The sequence below is a fragment of the Staurois parvus genome, unplaced genomic scaffold (genome assembly GCF_062004578.1).
Source record: "Staurois parvus isolate SC_StPar_1 unplaced genomic scaffold, SC_StPar_1.0 ptg000481l, whole genome shotgun sequence".
NCBI lineage: Eukaryota > Metazoa > Chordata > Amphibia > Anura > Ranidae > Staurois > Staurois parvus.
This window is the reverse complement of record NW_028318277.1, coordinates 809,832-828,503: the sequence shown is the minus strand read 5'-3', so window position 1 is coordinate 828,503 and position 18,672 is coordinate 809,832. Positions and strand designations below refer to the sequence as shown.

The following is an 18,672-nucleotide window of genomic DNA, read 5'->3' as shown; positions in this document are numbered from 1 at the left end:
GATTTATTGGAATTAGGAATCCACGTCATATTTAATCATGCGTGTTTTTACCATCATCTCTAATTTGTAGGACTTTTCTCGCGAAGCGCGACGCCCAGTTTCTAATTGTCAGACAGGATATGCAAAGAAGCTGCATGAGTTTTTTTTTTTCTCCTTCTGCAGCTTACTGCTTTCCATGTGTGCCTGATAGGCCTTTGATTGTTACAGCCTGGTGCTCTTAGTTCCTGGTTGGGAGGGTGAACAGACGACAGTTCTGATTCCTTTCAGCTCTGCCTTAAAGGGAGACAAGGGAAAAGAGAGAAAAAAAAAAAATAAAAGATTCAAGCATGCAAACACTCATTGCAGGAGAGCCGTGAGCAATCCTCTTCGGGGACCGGTCGTCCGGCCACTCAGGCAGACATGTCAGAGGCGAGCAGCATGTTTGCACAACATAGACACAGTGGGCTCGGAATTTAAAGGAGCCCGCGTAAGCAGCAGCGGTGTGCGTCAGGGAGGGGACAATCCACAGAATTAATAAAGAGATAATAGGTGGTGTCCATCAGCGGCAGAGCCCCCCCACAAAAAAAAAAAGAAAACCCCTCTCCGGCTGGATGAAACACCGGCCCGTCGTTGGCTGGCGTTTGGAAAATTCGGGGGGATCCTACGGAGGACGAAAAAATGGAGAGCCAGCCGACGGCGGCTGGGGGAGAAGACTCTCCGGGGAAGAACGCCGATAGGAATCCGAAGAGGAAGCCGTCCGAGCCGGAGGAGAGCAAGAACAAGCCCAAGCTGGTGAGTCGAGGCTTTGATTGTGTCAGCTGACCTGCTCGCGGCGTGCAATGGGCACGGTCGCTTTTCTTTCTTTTTTTTTTTTTTTGCATTCGCCATGCCTGCTGTTGAAGCCGCCAGGCCTGGGGTGGCAGCGACTACTACCACTACATGATGTGACTGTGTTTATTCCTGCCTGTCCCCCCCCCCCCTTTCCTTGCCTTTCTTCCTAGGTGATGCTGGGAGAGGGGAGGGGAGGTCTGCCCAACTGTAAGGAAGGAGGGGGTTTGGGGAGATCCTGAAGGAGGAGGATTTTGGGGGGGGGTTGCATTGACAGCTTTGGCTTCCTCTGTGCTCACATCTGAGCACCACGCTCACCTGTCCTGCCTCTCTGTGCCTTGCACTGATTTCTCTGCAGCATCCCTGGGATACAATGTAGTATTCTCCTCCAGTGACACCATGGTGGCTTTTCTCTCCAGGCAGCTGCTGCTGAATCAGCTCAGTAGGCTCGTTAACCCTTTCTGTCACCCATGCGGCTCAGCTTTTGGAAGGCTTGATGCGATTTGGGTTCCCTGGTGGTCTTTGAGGGCCCTTTTTACTCCTTTGCGGTGCGTTTATTATATCGCGTTAACATGCGTTGCGTTAAGCCAACCTATTAAAAGTGAATACATTGCCAGTATAGCCTAATGTGCTTTAAATTCCATGTGAACTTTTTTTGAACACAACGCACTACCAGAGGTGCATTCATGCTTCCCAACTGTCCCTGATTTCGAGGGACCAGGGGCGGACTGACAACTTATGGGGCCACCTGGGCAATAGGGGATCATGGGGCGCCTGGTTTCTCACCCACACTCAAACCACACCCAAAAAATACTATGAAAGGTACCAGGGGCATCTCATGGGGCCCCCTACTGACCCCGGGCCCTCGGCAGTGCTCGAGTTCCCAAATGGTCAGTCCGCCCCTGCAAGGGACTGTCCCTGATTTTGAATAAAGTCCCTCTTTCCTCCTCATTTGTCCCTCATATTTGTCTGATCTATATAGTTGTATCTAAAATGCACTATCCGGGGCGGACTGACAACTCATGGGGCCCCTGGGCAATAGGGGATCATGGGGCCCCTGTGTCCTTGCCCAAACTCAAAAAAGCCTATGAAAAAGGTACCAGGGGCATCTCATGGGGCCCCCTGCTGACTCCGGGCCCTTGGGCAGTGCCCAAGTTTCCAAATGGTCAGTCCGCCCCTGTGCACTATTTATCTTTCGAAAAGTGTTTCCCAGACCTTTCATCCAATTTCTAAATTGTTGCATTTGTAAACTTCAAAAGCCGATAAGTCATGATGAGGACAATGGACCCTCTTTTGTCCATGGACGTTGCTTGCACAGGAGCTCACACTCTAATGCCCCCGTCATAGCTCTGAGCACATTCCGGGGCTGATTTGTTGACCATTTCACAGGGGCCCCAACTGACCATTTGGAAACTCAGGCATGGCCCGGGGTCAGTTGGGGGCCCTGTGAAATGCCCCTGGTACCTTTCATAGGATTTTTTTGGGTGTGGTTTGAGTGTGGGCGAAGACACAGGGGCCCCATGATCCCCTATTGCCCGGGGGGGCCCCATGAGTTTTCAGTCCACCCCTGGATATAAAGGAATAGTCATGGTCAGGGGCGGACTGACAACTCATGGGGCTCCCGGGCAATAGGGGATCATGGGGCCCCTGTGTCCTTGCCCACACTCAACCCACACCCAAAAAAGCCTATGAAAGGTACCAGGGGCATCTCATAGGGCCCCCTACTGACCCAGGGCCCTCGGGCAGTGCCCAAGTTCTCCAATGGTCAGTCCGCCCCTGGTCGTGGTAAAAGAAAAGTTTGTCAGTGTTAAAACTTTCATTCAATTACTCAAATGTTGCATTTGTAAACTTCAAAAGCCAGTATAAAGGAATAGTAGTGGTAAAACAAAAAAAAAAAAAAACTTGTAGTCAGGGGCGGACTGACCATTTGGAAACTTGGGCACTGCCCGAGGGCTCGGGGTCAGTAGGGGGCCCCATGAGATGCCCCTGGTACCTTTTTCATAGGCTTTTTTGAGTTTGGGCAAGGACACAGGGGCCCCATGATCCCCTATTGCCCGGGGGCCCCATGAGTTGTCAGTCCGCCCCTGCTTGTAGGTTTAACTAATCCATTTTCTTGTATAATTCTCCTTTAAGGGGGTGTGTCAGGGGGTGTGGCTTATGCCTACATACATTCGCTACTAGGTGTCCCTTGTTCCCATTTCAAAAAGTTGGAAGGTATGCTGCATGTCCTAAAGCAGGCCATACATGGGTTGAATACCTTACGATTTTTCGATCGAAAACATTGTTCGCTCTGTAATCCAATGGTGCCACCAATGATTTCGAAAATCAATTGTTTTTCACAAATTTCCAGCATGCCCGATAAACGAAATGGGGAGGAACCACATAAATCGGCTGGTGACATTGCCCCACAGACAAAGCGAAAATCAGCCAATTATTCTTGGGTACAATTTTCAAACAAAAAATTGTTGAAAAATCGACCCATGTATGGCCGGCCTGAGTCTAGGTTCATACCTTTGCAGGTTGTCTTTGAGGCGTTTTTGCACTTGCATTTTCGCTTTTTTTTTTTTTCATTTTTCTTTATTTTTCTTGTTGCTAGGCAGATTTTAAATGCAAAACGCAGCAAAAACGCACTACATGCTTTTCTGCAGCGTTCCCATTGAAGTCTATAGAACCAAAAATGCAACGTTTTGCGTTTAAAAAAAAGTCCCTGACCCTTTCCAAAAAAAAACGCACCCACGTGACCCATAGGAAATCATGTTACATGGACTGTCCTGCGTTTCTGCAAAACACTTAGGTGTGAGCCTAGGGTTAAGCTGGCTGCGCTCCATTCGATTTTTTGCCGCTTCCTAATAAACCCGGCAAAGCTAACTTTGTGGGTGACCCTGTTGCCTCCTTCACACCCGACATCCTTTTGAGGTTTCAAAAATGTGACTAGTGTATGGCCAGCTTATGGCAACGTGCCTGTAGTAGTGTGTTGCATTTAAAGAAAAAAATTAAAGTGGTTGTAAACCTCAGACATGAAAAATGAACAAAGCACATCCCTCTATAGTGTTTACTTGTCTCAATCCAGCGCACTAAGTGTCAGTTCTATCTGATGCCTCCTTCTTCTGCTATCAGCATGAGTCACCTCTGACAAGTTTTCCTGACACCAAAAGAAAAATGGTGACAGGGGAAGGACCTCCAACACACAGCCTGTGATTGACAGCCTCAGCTCTGTTCCTGTGTGCTGTGTGGAGGAGGCTGTGTCTCTTCCCTCCAATCGGCTCTCAGAGTTCTCTTCACTGAGCTCTGCAGAGTGTAGTTTCAGCTCTCTGCCCCAGAGGCATAGCTGGGGGGGGGGGGCAGGGGGGTACATAGATACCCGGGTGCCAAGGTACAGGGGCGCCAAAATGAGGTCACAAGATCACTGCAGCGGCTGCAGCTGACGTGTCATCTGATATGTCTGCCATCCACAGTGAGTTACGAGAGGAGAGAGGAGCCGGCCGGGAGAGGAGGGCAGTGAGTCGGGCATGTGCCGGAGGGGATGAGGGGAGAGCCGAGCCGAGTGAGTAGTGCCATGGATGAAAGGGGGGGGATGTGATCGGGACGGGGGGGGTGTCTACAGGGACCATATGAAGCGGGGGAGGGGTGTCATGAGGTGGCTGTTCGTCACTGGGCGCAAAACATCCTAGCTATGCCTCTGCTCTGCCCCATTTTTTTTCTGAATGCTCAGAAAGCTGTATACATTCTGGACTTTGAAAAGTTGAAGAGAAGAGAGGCTGCAGATAAACAGGTACAACTTATGTAGGAGGATCTGTTTCATCTCTGTATCACTGAGGTCAATTACTTCACTGGATATATGTGCGGGTTTACAACCACTTTAAATTGCATGTGATCCTTTTTATTTTTGTATCGCACAGGTTCGTTGGCTAAAGCTGCCCACGCACTAATCGGATTTTAGCTGATCCTTAATAAAACTGGCATCGGCCCCTTTCACACGGGCGTTCCGGATGTCATCTGTCCGTTTCCGGATGAAAAACAGACACCCATGTATTTCTATGGACCAGTGGATGTAAACGGATGATCATCTGTTTACATTCGTTAATGTCTGCATCTGTTAACATCCATTTTTTTTAACGGAAGAAAACCCGATTTATCTTATGTAAAAAACCAAAACTGAACAGATAAAAAACAGACAAAAACGGATGTAAATAGATGAAAACGGACATACTGTCCATTTTTGCATTGCTAAAGGCTGTAAAAACAAATGAAAAACAGATGTGAACTGATCTGTTTTTTCTTTGAAAAACATGACTGAACTGATAAAAAAAAACGGAATGCCCGTGTGAAAGGAACCTATTTTTCTTCCATAAAAAAAACGGAATGGATGTAAATGGACATAAGAACCTTTCACACAGGCTTTCTGTATGTCCGTTTTTCATCTGTCCGTTTTCGGATGAAAAACGAACATCCATGTATTATTGTGGGGCACATTTCCTCTCAATGACACCAATGATGGGGCACTATTCCTCCCACTGACACCAATGATGGGGCACTATTCCTCCCACTGACACCAATGATGGGACACTATTCCTCCCAATGACACCAATGATGGGGCACTATTCCTCCCAATGACACCAATGATGGGGCACTATTCCTCCCAATGACACCAATGATGGGGCACTATTCCTCCCAATGACACCAATGATGGGGCACTATTCCTCCCACTGACACCAATGATGGGGCACTATTCCTCCCACTGACACCAATGATGGGGCACTATTCCTCCCACTGACACCAATGATGGGACACTATTCCTCCCACTGACACCAATGATGGGGCACTATTCCTCCCACTGACACCAATGATGGGGCACTATTCCTCCCACTGACACCAATGATGGGGCACTATTCCTCCCACTGACACCAATGATGGGGCACTATTCCTCCCACTGACACCAATGATGGGGCACTATTCCTCCCAATGACACCAATGATGGGGCACTATTCCTCCCACTGACACCAATGATGGGGCACTATTCCTCCCAATGACACCAATGATGGGGCACTATTCCTCCCACTGACACCAATGATGGGGCACTATTCCTCCCATTGATACCAATGATGGGGCACTATTCCACCCACTGACACCAATGATGGGGCACTATTCCTCCCACTGACACCAATGATGGGGCACTATTCCTCCCACTGACACCAATGATGGGGCACTATTCCTCCCACTGACACCAATGATGGGGCACTATTCCTCCCACTGATACCAATGATGGGGCACTATTCCTCCCACTGACACCAATGATGGGACACTATTCCTCCCACTGACACCAATGATGGGACACTATTCCTCCCACTGACACCAATGAGGGGGCACTATTCCTCCCACTGATACCAATGATGGGGCACTATTCCTCCCACTGACACCAATGATGGGGCACTATTCCTCCCACTGACACCAATGATGGGGCACTATTCCTCCCACTGACACCAATGATGGGACACGATTCCTCCCACTGACACCAATGATGGGGCACTATTCCTCCCACTGATACCAATGATGGGGCACTATTCCTCCCACTGACACCAATGATGGGACACTATTCCTCCCACTGATACCAATGAGGGGGCACTATTCCTCCCACTGATACCAATGATGGGGCACTATTCCTCCCACTGACACCAATGATGGGACACTATTCCTCCCACTGATACCAATGATGGGGCACTATTCCTCCCACTGATACCAATGATGGGGCACTATTCCTTCCACTGACACCAATGATGGAGCACTATTCCTCCCACTGACACCAATGATGGGGCACTATTCCTCCCACTGACACCAATGATGGGGCACTATTCCTCCCACTGACACCAATGATGGGGCACTATTCCTCCCACTGACACCAATGATGGGGCACTATTCCTCCCACTGACACCAATGATGGGGCACTATTCCTCCCACTGACACCAATGATGGGGCACTATTCCTCCCACTGACACCAATGATGGGGCACTATTCCTCCCACTGACACCAATGATGGGGCACTATTCCTCCCACTGACACCAATGATGGGGCACTATTCCTCCCACTGACACCAATGATGGGGCACTATTCCTCCCACTGACACCAATGATGGGGCACTATTCCTCCCACTGACACCAATGATGGGGCACTATTCCTCCCACTGACACCAATGATGGGGCACTATTCCTCCCACTGATACCAATGATGGGGCACTATTCCTTCTACTGACACCAATGATGGGGCACTATTCCTACCAGAGACACCAACAATGGGGCCCAATGACACCAATGATGGAGCATTGTTTATTCCAACTGATGCTGGGACATTTTCTACTCCTGATGGTCACAGTGTGGCCCCTCTAAAGTCTTCAGGACAGTAAACTGGCCCTATTGTTTAAAAAGTTTGGAGACCTCTGTACTAGAGGATGTGACCGTTTTTTGTCTCCCTGCAAAGCTGTCAGCAGAGATCTGTGTTGTTTACCAATGCAGATCTCTCTCCTGTTACTAGCTCTGATGATCCGGGTCCCAACCGTGAATCCCTGTCTGGGACTGGCTGATCAGCATGTCAGGGAGCCAATGACAGCGAAGGTAGTCGGGCACATGAGAACCCAGAAAAGCAAAATCAAGGATATATATACATAACTTTGCACATTGGACCCGCACTGCAGCAGTAAAGCTAAAGTACGCAATGGGCAAGTAGATATTAGACATTATGTAGATGCATTTTTTTTTTATTTAAATAAAATATTTTATCTACTACTATGAAAACTTTTAATTAAAAGGACACTTTTGGTTCACTTTTGAATGCTAACACACAGGGATAAGGATCCTTCTTTATTTAAATAAAATTAACATTTAATATATAATAATATATTAAATATATATCACTATTTTAATATTAATATATATATATATATATAAATTTATATTTTTTAAAAAAATTAATGGGACTCTTTTTTTTTTGTTTTGTTTTTTTGTTTCAGTTCAGAAAGCTAACAAACCAGGATAAGGATCCTTACTTATTTAAAAAAAAGTGACAGTTATATAATATAATAATATTAGATGGAACAGCACAAGGGCTAAATGGTTGGCACTTTCACCTGGCAGCACTGGAGTCGTTGGTTCGAATCCGAACCATGGCACCACCCGCCTGGAGTTTGCATGTTCATGCTGGCACTTGTATCTGAAGGATGGTCCACTTTAGCCCCCATGGACATGCTGGCACTTGTAGTTCTGCTGCAGTCAGGGTGCCGCAGGCTACAAAAACCAGTTAAAGAGACCAGGACATCCCAAGAAGTTGGCATGTTACCCTCACTTCCTCCTTATGAGACCACTTACCCCTCCTCATCGGAGTGCAGAAATGAATGGCATTGTCCCCGGAGGAGAGGAAATTATTCATAGAGGGAAATGGGAATATTTATTTTACAGCCAGTTGGTGGAAATCCCCATCACCCCCCCCCCCCCCCCCACGCCCTTGGGGCCCATAACAAGCACCTGGCAGGGCCTGGGAGCCGAGAGAGGAACTCTGTGTCCCATCTACAGCTCCAATACCCCTTTAATTAAGTGTTGTGCAGAGTAGAAAATTATGGGGGATCTGCTAAGAGTGGTGTCACTGGATGGAAAAAAAAGAGTCTCTGTTGGTGGTGTGGCTGGAAGAAAAAAATATTATTACGTTGGTGTCGTTGGAAAGAAAAGATGTCCATGCGGTGGTGTCACTAGAAGGAAAAAATGTTCTTGAGCTGGTGGTGTCACTGGATGGAAAAATGGTTCCTGTGTTAGTGGAAGAATTTTTTTTTTATTGCATTGGTGGTGCCACTGGAAGGAAAAAATGCTTCTCTGTTGGTGTAACTGGAAGGAAAAGAATCTTCCAGCGTTGGCGGTGTCAGTAAAAGGAAAATGCCCCTCTGTTAGTGGTGTCACTAGAAGGAAAAAATGTTCCTGTGTTGGTGGTGTCACTGGAAGGAAAAAAGTTTCCCTGTTTATGGTGATGTCACTGGGTGGGGAAAAAAGTGTTCCTGCATTGGTGGTGTGACTGAAAGGAAAAATGTTGGCGGTTGTTGGTGTAACTGGAAGAAAAAAATATATATTGGTGGTGTCATTAGTAGGAAATTGTCCCTGTGTTAGTGGTGACACTGGAAGGAAATACATGTCTCTGCATTGTTGGTGTCACTGGAAAGAATGTTTCTGAGTTGGTGGTGTCAATAGTAGGAAAATGTCCCTGTGTTGGTGGTGTCATTAGAAGGAAACAAATCTTTGTATGTTGGTGGTGTCACTAAAAGAAACATGTTCTTGTCTTGGTGGTGTAACCTAAGGGAAAAATGCTCATGTGTTTGTTCTGTCACCGGAGGGAAAAAAAATATTCTGTGTTGGTGGTGTAACTGGACAGAAAAAATGCCCCTGTATGTTGGTGGTGTCACTGGAAGAAAAAGTGCCTGGTACAGAAAATGATGGGGGGGGGCATTGTTCCTGTACCGTGGGGCTGCAAACCCAGATAAGGCTCTGGGTAAAATATTATGTATATTATCCCTTTTAGAAGAAAAAAAAGGGAAAACACAGCAAGGGGGGTCCCCCTTAATATTCCAGACCCAGACAGCCTAAGTGGCCAGGAAAAGGAGAGCAACAAGAGTGCCCCCCCCCCATACCACACCAGTCCACCATGCCTTTCAACATTGAGTTGGTACCGTCCAAGGTGGGGGGCAACAGAGAGTCGCGTTGCAAGGCTACTTGTACCGCAAGGTCCTCTTCCCCCACATCTGCTCCTCAAAAAACGTTGTGCTAAAGTTACTAAGGGGGTCGTATTGTGAAACCTGGAAGCCCCCTATATAATAAAGATATCCTTAACATCCCCGGGGAATGACTACGGGGGTACACTGGTGACCCTTACACTCCCACAAAGTGTTAGATGCAAAATCAACACGCCAGCTCCCTGACAAAGCAGAAAATCCCCCAAAGCAGAATGTTTCCACCACCATGTCTCACAGTTGGGAGGGTGTTCTTGGGGTCATAGGCAGCATTCCTCCTCCTCCAAACACGGCAAGTTGAGTTGATGCCAAAGAGCTTGATTTTGGTCTCATCTGACCTCAACACTTTCAACCAGTCTTCCTCTGCATCATTCAGATGTTCAGTGGCAAACTTCAGACGGGCCTGGACATGTGCTTTCTAGAGCAGAGGGACCTTGCGGGCACTGCAGGATTTCAGTCCTTGTCGGCGTAGTGTGGTACCAATTGTTTTCTTGGTGACTGTGGTCCCAGCTGACCGGAGATCATTGACAAGATCCTCACGTGTAGTTCTGGGATGATTCCTCACTGTTCTCATGATCATTGACACTCCACGAGGTGAGATCTTGCATGGTGCACCAGACCTAGGGAGACTGACACTTGTTTTGTGTTTCTTCCATTTGGGAATGATTGCACCAACTGTTGTCACCTTCTCACCAAGCTGCTTGGCCATAGTTTGGTAGCCCAGTCCAGCCTTGTGTAGGTCTACCATCTTGTCCCTGACATCCTTGGACAGCTCTTTGGTCTTTGCCATGGTGGAGAGTTTGGAATCTGATGGTTTGATTGCTCCTGTGGATAGGTGTCTTTTATACTGGTAACATGAGATTAGCAGCACTCCCTTTAAGAGACTGCTTCTAATCTCAGCTTGTTGCCTGTATGAAAGACACCTGGGAGCCAGAAATCCTGCTGAATGATAGGGGATCAAGCATTTCTGCTGAATTTATTGTTGCTATTCTGTCTCTCAGTGTTACAATACACCGAACATTCGATTTCTAGACCGATCATTTCTTTGTGAGTGGACAAACATTCCAAATCGGCAGGGGAGCAAATACGCATTTCCTTCACTGTATGTGTGTGTGTATGTGTGTGTGTGTATATATATATATATATATATATATATATATATATACAGGGGCGGACTGACCATTTGGAAACTCGGGCACTGCCCGAGGGCCCGGGGTCTGTAGGGGGCCCAGTGAGATGCCCCTGGTACCTTTTTCATAGGCTTTTTTGAGTTTGGGCAAGGACACGGGCCCCATGATCCCCTATTGCCCGGGGGCCCCTTGAGTTGTCAGTCCGCCCCTGATATATATATATATATATATATATGTGTGTATGAATGTATATATATCAGGGGTGGACTGACCATTTGGAAACTTGGGCACTGCCTGAGAGCCCAGGGTCAGTAGGGGGCCCCATGAGATGCCCCTGGTACCATTTTCATAGGCTTTTTTGAGTTTAGCCCCATGATCCCCTATTGCCCGGGGGCCCCTTGAGTTGTCAGTCCACCCCTGATATATAGATATATATATATATATATATATATATATATGATTTTGCGCACCCTTGCCACCCTGTAACAGTCCTTCTGCTATAGGGTGGACAGGAAGAGGTTAATCTTCACAATGTGGTCATGGAAATGTCCATTAGTGGGCAATCAGGAGATGGAGAATGTTCTGCTGCCCTATCTGGGCCTTCATTTTCCTCTAGTAAACCCAGGAGATCTTTTAAAGGGCGGAAATCTCTTTCCCTAAAATCTTTCCGCTGTTCCTTTAATGCTTTATCACTTTTTTTTCTTTTTACGTTCCTCCTCGAACAAATATTTGTAGGTAAGTTTATGCGCAAACAGATGAATATCTTTAGTGACCTCAAAATGATCTAATTGTTGGACAGAAAGTCGTACCTCCATGTTCCATCACAGTGAGATTGTGTGAAGAAAGGTTAATAACATTTAAGGCCTAGTTCTGGGGTGTCATCGTTACGACAAATGGGTCCATAGTGTATGTGAGTGGACGTGGTATATTTGTCTTGTCTAACTGCATTTGTGGTCCTTCAAAAAATCCCCAGAAGGGTCTAAGTTGGACTCAGTATTTGAAATGGATTGTGTGTGCTCAAAATGAACAGATAATTGTGAAGTATGAAGAGATGTCAGGAATAGAATTACCCCCTTACAGATAGCTAAAAAGATCAAAGGTGTCCTCGGCACAAATTGCTGGTTGCTCAAGGAATCCCTAGAAACCTCTGGAGGAACCTTCAGGTTCCATGGAACCCTGGTTGAGAAAAACTGATCTACTGTGTTGGATCTAACTTCATTGGGGTCAATTGTCCCCATTTGTGAAGAACTTTTGTTGTGAGTGAAACGTGTTGGGATTGAGGTGTAGGGCCCCGCGTTCTACCAATCTTTTCTTAGGACCACCACCCGGTGCCATCACCATCTTCTGGTCTCTTCTGAGATGACCGATGTCTCCAATGAGCGATGTGTGCCCTGTGAGGTATGAGATGAAGTAGAGGCATTAGAAGAGTCTGATTCTATCCCGGCCTGTTCTTGTATGTGGGAGTTTTTATTGTGCTGCGCTCTTTTCTGAGCCCACGGATGTCTATGTCCACCGTCCGGCCACTTATATGCAGAATTGCTATAAAAAGCCATCTTATCTCTCAGGAATGTTTGCTTTTTTTGTTGTCAGTCATTAAACCATTTGAGATATTCCTGTAGCAGGGGCGGACTGACAACTCATGGGGCCCCCAGGCAATAGGGGATCATGGGGCCCCTGTGTCCTTGCCCAAACTCAAAAAAGCCTATGAAAAAGGTACCAGGGGCATCTCATGGGGCCCCCTACGGACCCCGGGCCTCGGGCAGTGCCCAAGTTTCCAAATCGTCAGTCCGCCCCTGCTCCTGTAGTTTTTAGTGACAATTCCCCTCCTTGTTAGGGGGTACTGGATTTCTTGTTTTATTCCGTCTCTTATGATTTTTAATGTCTAATAAAATTGTTACTTTTTAACATGGTGAGCTATTCGCCCTGAGGTCATCACAGAGGACAAGGGGGCGCTCTTTACGTCTGGAGGAAAAGAGATAGAATCTCCAAACACGGAAAGGTTTCTTCACACTGAGAGCTTTGAAATTGTGGAATAGATTCCCTCAAGAGTTGGTTCTGGCCAGCTCAGTGGATTGCTGTAGGAAAGTCCTGGATTCTTTCTTGGATACACAGAATATAACTGGATATAACATTTATAGGGAAAGTTGATCCAGGGAATATCTGATTGCCTCTCAGGGGATCAGGAAGGAATTTTTTTTTTTCCCTGCAGGAGCAAATTGGATCATGCTTTGCTGGGTTTTTTGCCTTCCTTTGGATCAACTGTGGGTGTAGGATTATAACTTTTTTTTTTTTTTTTTTTTTTAATGGTTGAACTGGATGGACTTTTTTGTCTTTTTTTCAGCCAGACTAACTATGTAACTATGATCGTTTTGGTCTCTCACTGTGCCTAAAAAAAAAAAAATCCACCATTTTGGCCTGACGATTCCTGTTGGCATTTTTTCTATACTTTTGGGATGTGGCATTAGGAAACTCATCACTGTGAAATTTCAACTCAAGCCGTATTCCATTATCTTTTTTCGTGTCTGAAAACAATATTGTGCTTTTTACCATGTTGAATGCAGCACTCAATAGCTCAAACAGAGCAGCTAAGAATAGCCAGGTAAACCGAGCTGGCTGGAAAAAATAAAAAAAAATGCTATATAATTAACTGCTTCCCGACCGCCCTATAGAAATTATATATATATATATTGTGATTTTATATTTCAGAGTAGGGGAGACGCTCACCGCCCTACTCGTGCCGCTATTGGCAGCTACAGGTGTCAATCATCGGGTCCTGGCCAAAGGTTCCCCGCTGCCACCCAGCAATCGCCGAGGAACACTGACAGGGGAGAGGTCTGTGTGTAAGCAATACAGATCTCTCCCCTGTCAGCTCCTGCACACTGCTTTGTATGGCTCTGCATAGCAGTGTGCTTACATAGTACAACAGCACACAGTTAACCCTTTGATCGCCCAGATGTTAACCCCTTCCTGCCCAATGCCATTAGTAGAGTGCCATTAGTACAGTGTCAGTGCTTTCTTTTAGCACTGATCACTGTATTCGTGTCACTGGGGATGTCAGTGGCAGTTAGTTCCCCCCAATTGTCAGAATGCCCGCTGCAGTCTCGCTATAGGTCGCTGATCGTCGCCATTACTAGTATAAATATAAATAAAAATACCAATATATATACCACCATTTGTAAACACTATAACTTTCAAATAAGCCAATTAATTTACACATATTGGAATTTTTTTTTTTTTTAGCAAAGACATGGAGCAGAATATTTTGGCCTAAATTTATGACAAAATTAGATTAAAAAAAAGAATTTTATTGGACATGTTTAACCATTTGCCGCCCGCCCTATGGCCGAATGGTGGGCGGCAAATGTCATCAGCATTCTGGGTGGACGCCATATGGCGTCCTCCTGCACATGCGCAGATTGCGCTCCTGCAGAGCGGCGCGATCTGTCACCGGCCGTGTACCTCGGACACGGCCGATGACAGATCTGAGTACCGGCCCCGTTGCCGGTACCATGTGACCTGCTGTGACCAATCACAGCAGGTCACATGACAGTTGTATACAATGGATGGCTTCATTCATGCTATCCATTGTATACTACTGCCTAGCTGTGAATGGTCACAGCGAACACATGCACATGTCATGGGATTAGCTGTGGCCAAATCACAGCTAAGCACACAAAAAAAAAAAAAACCCTGAATGAATCGATGTCATTCAGGTAAATGCTTGCTTATAGCAAAGTCATTCTTTGCTATAAGCAAATTGTGTAAAAAAAAAAAAAAAATATATATATATATATATATATATATATATATATATATATATATATATATATAATTTTTTTTTTTTTTTTTTTTTTTTTCTTCATACTGTCACCGCCATGCCAGTTATATGATGACGCTGTACTGCACTGGTGACAGTATGTAAAAAAAAAATTGTGAAACAAATTTTTTGATTTTCCGAAAAATTATGACAAAAAATTACAACTTCAAAAAACTCGCCATGCCTCTTATGAAGTACGTCGGACTGTCTACTCTGCAAAAAGGGGTCATTTGGGGGATATCTGTACTATTCTGACATTTGGGAGATATCTGTACTATTCTGACATTTGGGGGATATCTGTACCGTTCTGACATTTGGGGGATATCTGTACTATTCTGACATTTGGGGGATATCTGTACCGTTCTGACATTCTTGGACCTCAAGAAATTAGATTGGCTGTCAGTACTTCAGGATTGATCAATATTCAGATCTATACCATAGTAAATAATACATCCTAATTTGGGTTATTTTCACCAAAGACATGTAGCAGAATACATCTCGGCCTAAATTTATGAAGAACAATTATTTATTTGTATACTTTTATAACAGAAACAAAGAAAAATGTGGGGTTTTTTTTCAAAATTTTCAGTCTTTTTGATAATTTAGCAAAAAATAAAAGCCCCAGCGGTGATTAAATACCACCAAAAGAAAGCTCTAGTTGTGTGAAGAAAATGATAACATTTTAGTTTGGGTACAATGTTGTATGACCGCGCAATTGTCATTCAAAGTGTGAGAGCGCTGAAACCTGGAAAATGGCCTGGGCAGGAAGGGGGAAAATTGCCCGGTATTGAAATGGTTAATAGCAAAAAGTCAAAAATATAATTTTTTTTTTTTTCAAAATAGTCAGTCTTTTTTTGTTTATAACGCAAAAAATTAAAAATTCAGAGGCGATCAAGTACCACCGAAAGAAAGTTCTGTTTGTAGGACAAAAGCGCATACATTTAATTTGGGTGCAGCGTTGCATGACCGCGCAATTGTCAGCTAAAGTAACGCAGCGCTGTACCGCAAAAAATTTCCTGGTCAGGAAGGGGGGGGGTAAATCCCCCGTGGTTAATATTTATTTATTTCAGGTACTTATATAGCGCCATCAATGTACGCAACACTTTACATATATATTGTACATTCACATCAGTCCCTAACCCTCAAGGGGTGTACAATCTAAGGTCCCTAACTCACATTCATACATACACATACTAGGGACAATTTAGACAGGAATCACTTCACCTACCAACATGTCTTTGGAGTGTGGGAGGAAACTGGAGTACCCGGAGGAAACCCACGCAGGCACAGGGAGAACATACAAACTCCAGGCAGGTGGTGCCGTGGTTGGGATTCGAAGCTACGACCCTAGTACTGCCAGGCGGAAGTGCTAACCACTTACCCCCTGTGCTGCCCATATATGTATTATTTCATACTGACAACTTTTTTTTGTGTTTTTCATATTTTTTTGTTTTTATATACACAGTGTACCTTCCCATTACTACCGTTCTGAGACTTGTAGTTCCTCCACAGTTTCCTCCTGCAGTCCTGGTTTGGAAAGCAGTCATTGTTGAGTTAATTGCCTCCATTGAGGGAGAAGGCAGACAGCATGGAGTCTGTCCCCAGGGGCCCTTTAATTAAGTGTTGTGTAGAGTAGAAAATGATCTCTATGGGGGATCCATCTCCGGGGATCTGCTAGGAGAGGAGATCCGCGTTGCAGCTGCCCGCAGATCGCGGTTGGGTGGCAATACCAAGACCGCCATGGAGCTTTCCTGGACTGGTGAGTCTTTTCTCCTTGTAGATCTCTGTCCATGGCGTCACGTCTGCCGGATTCCTGATTGTAAAGGGAAATGTCAGACCTTCCTGGTGTGAGTTTCCTGTCATCAGATTAGTAATTATTATACGGGATTTATAGAACACCAACAGTCTGCACTTTACAATGTGATGGCGGACAGTACAGTCAGGGTGGGAGAAGGGGTGGGCGAGAGGGGCGGCTGCCTGGGCGTGGTTGGGGATTGCTAGAAGGGGTGATATGGAGGGGGGTTTGTGCAGAGGCGGACTGACAACTCATGGGGCCCCTGGGCAATAGGGGATCATGGGGCCCCTATGTCCTTGCCCAAACTCAAAAAAGCCTATGAAAAGGGTACCAGGGGCATCTCATAGGGCCCTCTACTGACCCTGGGCCCTCGGGCAGTGCCCGAGTTTCCAAATTGTCAGTCCGCCCCTGGGTTTGTGTTAGGAAGAGGGATGGGAGGGAGGGTGCTGGTAGAAATGATTGGGGGGATTTATTCTGGGAGGGGCATGTGGATAGAGGATTAGTGCTGGTGGGGGGATCTGTGCTGGGAGAAGGGGATTTGGAGGGAGAGGTGGATTTAAAGGGGGAGAGATTTTGTGCTAAGAGGGGAGATTTGGAGGGGGGGAAGTAGATTAGTGCTAGTGGGGGGATCTGTGCTGGGAGAATGGGATTTGGAGGGTGAGTGGATTTGAGCTGGGAGGGGGAAGATTTGTGCTAGGAGGGGAAATTTGGAGTGGGGGAGAAGATTTGTTTTAGGAAGGGGGATTTGGAGGGGGGGGGATTTGTTTTAGGAAGGGGGAGAATAATTGTTTTCGGAAGGGGGATGAAGATTTGTTTTAAGAAGGGGGATTTGGAGGGGGGAGAAGATTTGTTTTAGGAAGGGGGATTTGGAAGGGGGAAAAGATTTGTTTTGGAAGGGGGAGAAGATTTGTTTTAGGAAGGGGGATTTGGAAGGGGGGGGAGAAGATTTGTTTTAGGAAGGGGGTTTTGGAGGGGGGAGAAGATTTGATCTAGGAAGGGGGAATTGGAGGGGGGGGAAGATTTGTGCTAGGAAGGGGGGTTTGGAGGGGGGAGAAGATTTGTTTTAGGAAGGGGGATTTGGAGGGGGGAGACGATTTGTTTTAGGAAGGGGGATTTGGAGGGGGGAGACGATTTGTTTTAGGAAGGGGAATTTGGAAGGGGGAGAAGATTTGTTTTTGGAAGGGGGATTTGGAGGGGGGAGAAGATTTGTGCTAGGAAGGGGGATTTGGAGGGGGGGAGGATTTGTTCTAGGAAGGGGGATTTGGAGGGGGGAGAAGATTTGTTCTAGGAAGGGGGATTTGGAGGGGGGAGAAGATTTGTTCTAGGAGGGGGGTTTGGAGGGGGGGAGAAGATTTGTGCTAGAAGGGGAGATTTAGGGAGGGAGCGGATTTGAGCTGGGAGGGGGGATTTGGAGGGGGGGGGATTTGTTCTAGAAAGGGGGATTTGGAGGGGGGGGAGATTTGTTCTAGCAGGGGAGATTTAGGGAGGGAGCGAATTTGAGCTGGGAGGGGGGATTTGTATTGGAAGAGGGTACATTTTCTGTTTAGAGAGAACTTTGACTTGCAAGGGAATTTTTGCTTAGGGTTAAGTGTGAAGATTCGTGTTCAATTTATTTATTTATTTTTTTGGGGGGGGATTTTTGCTGACACACAATGCTCCTACATTTGGGGGGGGGGGGGCACCATTTGGCATCTTCGCCCTGGGCACTATCTGACCTTGACCAATGCTGTACAATTCAATACAGGAGAATCAGATGGCCCCACTGCTTTCTATAGCTGTCTCTACGCTTACGCATTTCATCCTTTTGTGGGCCTTATGACTGACAGTTACGCGTTTCAGACCTGTATGGACCTTCTGACTAACATTTGGGGTTTTAGCCCAGTGTCAGCCCTATGACTGGGCCTTACGCGTTTCAGCGCCAATTGTAACTTTTTAACCTGCGACCAATAAACAGAAATCACTGTCTTCCATGCAGATGCTGCTTTATGCTTTCACAGTGTAGCGCGAAAAAAAGGTGAAATATGTGGCAATTTTTTTTTCAGGTTCGTTCATTAAGTTGATCATTTTTTTTCCGTCATTTGTTATGTTAGAATGATTTGTTTTTGGAATTCATTTCGTAAATTCGTTATTTTCAAATCGATTTCAGATGTGAAATTCTAAACTCGAATTGAAATTCACATTTCAGAAGACAGCTATATGAGTTCGATTCTATTCTATTTTTTTCTATGCTCTTCTGTTCTATTCTATTTTATATTCTATTCTGATTTATTCTAATCTTTTCTATTTATTTTATTCTATTTTTTATTTGTTTCTCTTCTCTTTTGTTCTATTCTTTACTATTCAGTTTTTTCCTATTCTGTTCTTT

The 18,672-nt window shown here is 45.7% G+C and overlaps 1 protein-coding gene across 1 annotated transcript in view; it reads left to right on the top strand.

Annotated features, from left to right (window-relative positions):
- The first annotated feature begins 219 nt into the window (after positions 1 to 219).
- LOC149452315 (protein diaphanous homolog 2-like) overlaps positions 220 to 18,672 on the top strand; it is a 766,217-nt gene continuing 747,764 nt past the window's right edge. The window contains exon 1 of the mRNA XM_089689522.1: positions 220 to 771. Coding sequence (XP_089545648.1) covers positions 658 to 771 — 114 coding nt within the window. The 5' untranslated portion in view covers positions 220 to 657. The remainder of the gene's footprint in view (positions 772 to 18,672) is intronic.